Source organism: Echinops telfairi, unplaced genomic scaffold (assembly GCF_000313985.2).
Source record: "Echinops telfairi isolate 266 unplaced genomic scaffold, ASM31398v2 ScPeMD7_7356;HRSCAF=8355, whole genome shotgun sequence".
Classification (NCBI taxonomy): domain Eukaryota; kingdom Metazoa; phylum Chordata; class Mammalia; order Afrosoricida; family Tenrecidae; genus Echinops; species Echinops telfairi.
The window spans coordinates 1,169,429-1,178,049 of NW_022111256.1; the positions used below are offsets into that span (position 1 = coordinate 1,169,429).

The window sequence follows — 8,621 nt, forward strand, 5'->3', positions numbered from 1 at the left end:
TCTCATAAGTTGTGGTTCAGGGGTGTGTGTGTGTGTGTGTGTGTGTGTGTTTTGTGGGACAGCCAGGGAAGTGTCACCAACTTCCTGGGCTCTAGAACTTAGGGAGTTGGGAAACTCTTGTCTTGGGCCCCACATGTATAACTCAGAGGAAATGGGAGGCAGGCAGCCTCTGCCGAGCCAATGACGCCCCGCTGGCTGAGGAGAGAGGGTGGGAGCCGGGTCCTTACCCTTAGCCGTGTATTCAAGCAGAACGTTGCTCTTGTCACTTAGCCGGCAGAACCACGTCCCCGTCTCAAGGTCGGACACTTGCACCAGCTTCTGCTTCCTGGAGATCTTTGCAGTCTGGTTTTCCAGCTGCAGGCTGAGCATCATCGTGGAGGGAACGGGTCCCAACACTTCACAGAGCAACTTGTTCTGCGACTGAGCCACTGCGGAGGGGCGAGAGGCGGGGGCTAGGAGCCTGGGCTTCAGGGTTCCACACCTCCAAGCTCTCAGGGCATTCCGTAGAACCGAAAGGGTGATGCTTTACGTGGGGACCCCGCTCGCAGCCTCTCAGAGAACCTTTTCATGCAGTTTTGATAAAGAGAACACATTTGAATCTCAGTTCTACTGCTTACTCTGGGGTAAGTGACTTCACTCTCCAGGAGGCTCAGATAATCAGCCAATGAATGAGTCCACTTAAAACAGGGCCAGCCAGGAAGGAAGACGCATCAAGTGTTAGCCATCATTGTTTGTGGCTTCGTTTTGATAATTGGGGAGATAAGGATGTGACTAACTTGCCAGAAGTGCATCCTTCACTCTGCCTTACTAAGAGCAGCCTCTGTTATCGCCCTTAAAATCCAGTCCGGAGGTTTCCTCAGAACCAGAGGGTGAGTTGGGCAGAGGCAGACTTAGAACCCCGCTTCTCAGCCCACACCCATTAGGGGGCTCTAGATGGACGCAATCCCAAGCTGGCTCTGGGATGTTGGGGAGGGACTTAGGGATTCGTTCAAAGTTCAAACTCAACCCAAGCCCACGGGCTCTTGATCAGTGTGATCGGGGCCTGAAACCACTTGCTGTCAAGTTGATCCCAACTCCTAGAGATTCCATGTGTGTCGGAGAAGGGCTCTCGATGGCCGCTTTAAAATAAAAAAGATTTTCAGGCCTTTTTTCCGAGGTGCCTCTGAGTGGATGCAAACCACCATCCTTTGGGTTAATAGCTGAGCATGTTAGCCATCTGTCTACCCAGGGACTCCTAACCAGGGCCTAGCTAGGCATCCTCATGTCGAGTCTACATTGCCTTGGAAGGAGCTCTGGGCAGGCACCTCCACCTCCCTATCTTGCCCCCCCCCACCTCCAGCTCAGCCTGGCACCTCACCTCTCATCACCACGAGGCTCACTTTCTGCTGGACTGTTCCCTCCCCTGGGAGACGCAGGGTCAAGTTTCCACAACCAGCATATTGAGGCAAGGCCTGCGGCATGGTGAAGGTGAGCGGCATGGAGCTGTCCAGCTGGAACTTGCTGTCCGATGTTGTGGTCACCTTCTGGTTCTTAAATGAGAAGCTGATCCAGGTCCTGGGGGAGGAGGTCCCCTCTTCCTGCCACGTCAGCTCCCCGTTCAAGTTTTCCCCTTGGAAGTTCAGTGGGAAGGAGAATTTTGCCTGCTCTCCGTCTTTCTTGTAGATGATAGTAGCTTCATTCTGGAAAGCTGAGGGTGGGAGGGGAGAGAACCGGGGGCAGATGGCGGCAGAAGTGCAGGCTAGGCAGGGGTAGGAGAGAGGAAAGGGCGGCCAGGGAAGCCCAAACTCCAAGATGCATATTTCAGGTCCTTTGCAATCTTCCCGACTGTCTTTCCGCCATCCACCACCCCTGGTCTGCAGGCAGCGTCCCTCCTGGGGAAGCCCCGCAGAGCAGCCCAGGAGCCCCCAAACCATTAGGCTTGCCCTGCCTGTGAGAGGCACCTTGGGGCAAAGGTTAGACACTAGGCTGCGCACCACAAGGTGGATGGTTTGAAACCACCCCCACCCCCCCACCCCCGCTGCGCTCCAGGGGAGAAGGACTGGTGACCTGCTTCAGGGAAAGGTAGAGCAAAGCTCTCTCGCCACAGAGCGGGCTCCTCCGCCACACTGGGTCACATTCGATCCGTCAGAATCGAATCCAAGGGCGCGTAGTTGGTCACCCTTCCCAAAATCAGAGCAATCACTTAAAATCAGGTTGACTACGTGCCAGGTGCTGGTCTAAGCGTGTTACATGGCGCAGCACCCGGCTCTCTTGCCGCCAGACTCCAGGTGGGTGTGACTGCCGTTTCATGCCCATTTTACAGATGCAGAAACCAAGGCACAGAACAGCCTGCCCAAGGTCAACTAGCTAGCAGTCTAAGATTCAGGGTTTATTTATATCAGAGTCCAAGCAGGGACGCACCTTGCGCCACTAACCTTCTCTCACATAAGCACCTCGGGGGCGCAAGCTGGGGCCCACCTTGCGTTCCCCTACTTTTGGTCTTTCCTCAGTGCCTCCACACGTGCACTGGAGAATCTCACTTAGTGTCCCTGAGGAAGTGCATACGCCAATGAGAGAGGAGTGGGGAGCTGAGATCCTTGACATTGCCTCTGGGGCCCCACATTTTACATCCTCCCTCAGCATCCCGGAGGACAGATCTCCTGGCAGCCCAGCCCAGGGCCAGAGCAGTGAGAGCCGGAGGAGGGCCTGTCTGCCCTGAAGCAGGAGCAGCTGCGGAGAGAGGGGTTTCTCTTACACAGTACTTGGATGTTGACGCGGAGCTCCAGCGTCTTCTGGCCCTGGGAGACCGTGCATGTCCAGGTGCCACTGTGCTGGGACTGCACCTGGGCCACCGAGAAGCTCTTGTCCTCATTCCTGTTGTTAGCCATTGGGTGCTTCCATTGCACTGAGGGGTTGCTACCCACGGGGCTCTCCAAGGTCAGGGTCAGTTTCTGCCCTTGCAGCAGACGGGTTCCTGGAGAGCTCTTCACTGAGAAAGAACAGGACACTTGTCTCTCTGCTCTGTCGTTCTCTCTCTCTCTCTCTCTCTCTCTCTCTCTCTCTCACACACACACACACACACACACACACACACACACACACACACGATCCCCAAGAAGCTGAGAAATGAAGAGGGTCTCTAGCTCTGTCTCAGTATCAACTTTCCTCCCAACGCCCAGCTGCCCATCCCCAAACCAGCCCTTTCCTCCTCCTCTCTCCCCTCCTTCCCCTCACGAGTGTCTGGTTCTCTTTCTCTTTCTTTCATTGTTTCCTGCCCTTCTCTGTTCCCTCTCTAGGCCTCTCCCCGGCCTGACTCAAGACCTTAGACCTTCCGAGGCTGTGTGCGAGGGGACCTGGGCACCAGTCTGCTCCATTTCTGTCTGTGGAAGGGCCACCACCAACTCAGGCTCTGGTTCTGGTGCAGCGGTGGGTGGAGAGGGAGAAGGGAGATGGGGTGGGGGTGTCCTCATTCCAGGCCCTCCCCACTCACATTTAAACACCAGCAGTTGAACCTCATTCCTCCCGGTCTGCACTTCACAGATGTAATTGCCGGAGTCTCGCATCTCAAGATTCCTTATTATCATAGGAAAAGAGCCTTGATCCCACTCGCTCTTTTTGCACTCGTAGCGGTTTTGCTGTACGGGACCTGGAAGTAGAAGCCACATGGAAGAGGCGGGGCAGCTCCACGGACATGGCCCCTCTGCGGAGGGCAGGGTTCACAACGCCTCGAATCTGATCCCGCAGCTTCTGCCCCTCACACTAATCAGAGAGCCCCATCCATCCGCTTAACCAGCAGGGGCCACATTTCACAACTCCAAAGTCAAACACTGTCCTTATTGTAGAGCATGTACTTCTATGTACCAGGTATTTCACATGAGCCTTTTCAATGAATCTTCACAGCAATTCCAAATATAGCTACTTTTTTTTTAAGGAAGGAAGCAGATTCAGAGATTTAAAAATGACCCAAACTCTTACACATTGTTGGTGGGGATATAAATCCTATATTTCTTTTAAAAAATTATTATTAATTGGGATATAATCCATATATTAATCCATCGTTCAATCACATCAAGTAGAATTGTACAATTGCTACCACAATCAGTTCCCCCAAAATCCTACATTTCTTTGGCAGGTGATTTGTAACATCTATCAGAATTGCAAATGTATTTACAAAAATTAAACAGCCACCAAGAAAAGGAGGCGGACATTTGAGCTTCCTCAGTCAGGAGAATGCTATGCAGTCAAAGAAAAGAGTAAGAACGCTCTTTACTTACCACATGGAGTAATCTCTAAGATGCTTCATGAGCAAAACAAAGCAAAGCATTGAAAATAATGTACGCGTGTGGCCACTTGCGGAAAACGGGAGGAAATATGTCCACTTAGAATGGAAAGTGCTGGACGATGTGAGGGCCCAGCTTCAGTCACCACTGTACCGGTGGTGATTCAGTCTTCTACCACCAGTTTCTGCCCTTCAGCCTCCGTTTCTTCTCCCGTTGAGGTGGGTGGGCGTATCTTCCGGACCTTCTCTACAACTTTTGATCCACTTAAGAACTGTTGTTTTACATGGAGCAGCATTTCCATAAATTTGTGGTAAAACTTCAACGGCTTGGAAAGATGTCCACTGGAGTTTTGTTTTGTTTTGTTTAATAATGTGTGTGTGTGTATGAATTTGGTGGTGGTGGTGGTTTATATTTCAGACCATCAACTTTGCATTCAACAGGTCAAACCACTTATCACACACACACACACACGTATTCCATCCCTGTCTCACTGATTTCTCTTCTTCTTGTGAACCCCATCCTCCCTTTTACCCAAGGCAACCCCGGTCAACCCTCTAGTCCATGAGTTTTATTGCAATTTTGATATTAGCTCTGATCTCAAAATTATTTTTTCTCCCCCTGGCAGAAAAAGTATTCCTTTCTTTGAAGGCATTATTATTATTATTCTTTTCTTTTTTTTTTTTTGCATTGCACCCTGACTGGCTTGTCTCCTGCCCAAGACCCTTCTGTAAGGGGATGTCCAGTGGCCTACAAGTGGGCTTTGGGTCTCTACTCCACACTCCTCCCTTCATTCAAAATGATATGATTTTTTGTTCTGCTGATGCCTGATACCTGATCCTTTCGACACCTCGTGATCGCACAGGCTGGTGTGCTTCTTCCATGTGGGCTTTGTTGCTTCTGAGCTAGATGGTCGCTTGTTTACCTTCAAGCCTTTAAGACCCCAGACGCTATACCTTTTGATAGCCGGGCACCATCAGCCTTCTTCACCTCTTTGAAGGCATTGTAACGAGACTAAGGCAAGCCTGATCCTGAGAGGCCACATCTTCCTCCATCGCGATCACAGATACATGCTTCAGCACTTTCTGTTTGGAATAAATCCGTGCGCCTTGAAACTCCAGTGGCAAAACTTTTAAACGTACATAGATATGTCTCTCTCTGTACTTGTACATATGAGGGGAAATGGAATGAAAAGATAATAGAATGTTCCCACAAACTTTGAAAATTGATATATGTATGTATGTACATGTGTGTGGAAAGAGAGGAGAGAGAGAGAGTGCCTTAGAGAAATACGCACACACGCATGCACACATACTTTTATTTCTGGAAGGGAACATAAAATGAGAATCTTGGTTGTCTCAGAGGAGAGGAAGTGAATACCTAGGGGGCAAATATCAGAGAGACATTTTTCACTATATACCTCTTTCTTTCGTTCTTTCTCTTGCCCCTTTCTATCTTTGGGATTCTAACGCTAATAAATGGATGATCCAAGATTAAAATGTAGGCCATTTGGGTAGATGCTGCTGCAATACTCTCTCTGGAAACTTCCTCAAGCTTTGATAGGTGGTCACCTTTTTTTTTTTAATCATTTCACTGGGAGCGCTTATAGGTAATCACATCAAGCAGTGTTGTACAATTGCTACCACAATCAGTTTCAGAAACATTTTCTTCCTTCTTGAACTCCTTGATATCAGCTCCCCTTTATCCCTGACCCTCCCATCTAGGAACCCTTATTTATTTACTTATTTGCCATATCTTACACCATCCAATAGATCCATTCGCATACAATTCTGCTGTCTGTTCCCCTCAAGTAGGGTTATACAGTCATCAGTGCTATCACCTCCCCTTCCCCGCTCCCCACCCCCTCTCTTCCTGTACCTTCAGGGATCCATTACTCCTGTTGCTGTTTCTAAAGGTTTAGCTATCTTGGCTTTCGTGTATCCAATGATTTTAAGTATACAAATGAACATGTGCAAGTCTAACATGACTAATAAGATAAAATAAATAAAAACCGCAATAGTAAGGGGAGGAAATATTAAAGAACTATCACCAAGAGGAAGTTCTCTTTAGCCAGCCTTTTTTTTTGTTGGGGGGGGTGTACAGTGGCAGGGCCAAATTTCTGTAGAAGAGGGCCCTTTCTCTAAAATTTAAATAATTTCTTTAAAAGGAGCCATTGGTTTAGAAGCGCACTTCAGGGCTTGTCTTAAAGCTAGATCTGCATAGCAAAACCAGCTTGTTACTTCGATTTGTATATTTGGGGGAATGGAGTGAGGGTGCTTGAGGTTAACACCCCCATCCCGACCTCCTCGGCACCATCAATGCCTCTGGAGCAGTAGCTGGCCCTCTCCCTCCACTTGTCTTATTGCAGGAAACCGGAGGCTAGGCTGGCCATGAATTCTCCCTTCTCTTGTCTTCCAGACCCCACAGGATTCTTCCCCGTAGGCTTTCTAGAGAACCTTGTGGCCCACCTCACCCCAACGGCGCCCCTCCCTTCTCTCCCCCATCCTCTTATTTGTCCCTCAGTCACTCACACCCTACTTGCCTTTCCCCTGCTTCCAAATACTGTTTCAGTTCCCCAACTTCATCTGAAATTCAACTACATTCCTTTCATAACTTATCAAACTTCCTCAAAGAGTAGACTACTCTGATTCTGCCCCTTTCCCCTTTTTTAGTTCTCACCTTTATTTAAATGTTTCCTCCCACTTCTTGGCCTCTTGTTTGGACACATAGCTCTGGGTGTCACTCCAGCCTCTTGTCCTCCGTCTTCTCCACTCCTCTGGACTCTCTAAATGCCACTGCATTCCCCTGTCAGCTTTACAGAGGACTCCCAAATATTTATTCCCAGCTCCACCTCTCTCCTCAGTTCTGGGCCTATATTCCCAACAGCACAAGGAACAGCTTTGGGTGCCTATCCTCCCATTACCCAAAACTCAACACAGATCCAAAATGAAACACAGCGCCCTCTTCCTAAAATAATTGCTGCTTCGCTTTTTCTCTTATGTGCCCACCTGGCTCACGGGTCCAGGACACCCCTGGGAGGAGGGTATCTGGCTGGGAAGCCGTGGAAAGTGATGCTCGGAGCGTGAAGGCGGCTAGGCTCGGTCTAATGAGCTAGGGGATGTGTGTGGAGCAGAGCTTTGGAGGCCGTGCTGCTTGGGTGGAGAGCAATCAAAGGAGAGAGAGGTCTCAGAGAGAACCAGGAGGGCCTTTTCGCTGTAATCCAGGTGAGAGGCACCACCTGGTTAAGGGTGGTGGCACTTCCGTCAGAACAAAGGAGAGGATAAGGGAGGAAGGGCTGTGGTTTCACAGGGAAGCAGGGATTGAGCAAAGGGCTTGACGCTGTGGCTCATCAAGCAGGTGATGCTGCCACTGTCAGATCAGGACCAGGAACAGGAGGTGTTCTGGAGGAAGACCAAGCCTTAGAAACAGATGGAAAGCATTCACACAAGAGTCAAGGATTTTGGAAAGTAGCATGTTGTTTCCCTCTCACAGGAGAGCAGAGAAATGCAAATTCAGATAACAATGACATATTTTCAACTGTCAAATTACCAAACTCGTTTTAAATAATAATACCCAGCTCTGGCAAGGGCTAGTAATGGAGCCGCCAGTGACATCACCTCGACTTAGGGTCATGGCCGGAGCCTTTCTATCCACTTTGTGATGCACATCAGCTACTTTTAAAAGTTCATCTCTTTACTTTCATTTCTAAAAGATCAGCCTTAAAACAATCATTAAAAGGGGGGGGCACAGGGAGGAGGCTGAAAATAATAATAATAATTAAAAAACGAAAACCGAAATTTATGTACAAAAATAATCATTATAGAATGGTGCGTAGGGCAACGTCAGACAAGAGGGTAATGGCTGTATATTAGAGTGCATTCATTTGATGGAATATTAGACTGACACCAAAAATGATGTTTAAACATAATTTTAATGAAGTGGAAAACACTCAAGATCTTAGGCTGGGTTACTTAAGAGGAACAAAACCAGTAAAATTAACAAATAAAAATATATTTTAAAAATTTGTTGTTAATTCTGACTCAACAAAACACCAAATTTACTGCCATTGAGTTGATCAACCCTATGGGATAGGGTAGAACTCCCATGGTGGGTTTCTAAGACTGTAACTCTTTTTTTAAAAATCATTTTATCGTGGGCTCATACAATTCTTATCACAATCCATCCATCCAGCCATTCTGTCAAGCACATATGTACATTTGTTGCCCTCATTCTCAAAACATTTGCCTTCTACTTGAGCCCTTAATATCGGCTCCACATTTTTCTCCTTCCCTCCCCCCTTCCCCCTCCCTCATGAACCCTTCATAATTCATAAATTATTATTATTTTGTCATATGTTACACTGTC

General features: G+C 48.4%; 1 protein-coding gene across 1 annotated transcript in view; it reads right to left on the reverse strand.

Moving 5' to 3' along the window:
* CD4 (CD4 molecule) overlaps positions 1–8,621 on the reverse strand; it is a 23,701-nt gene that overhangs the window by 2,602 nt on the left and 12,478 nt on the right. Inside the window, exons 3-6 of the mRNA XM_045295998.1 lie at positions 3,470–3,679; positions 2,735–2,968; positions 1,358–1,687; positions 228–428 (exon numbers count right to left, since the gene is read on the reverse strand). Coding sequence (XP_045151933.1) covers positions 228–428; positions 1,358–1,687; positions 2,735–2,968; positions 3,470–3,679 — 975 coding nt within the window. The remainder of the gene's footprint in view (positions 1–227; positions 429–1,357; positions 1,688–2,734; positions 2,969–3,469; positions 3,680–8,621) is intronic.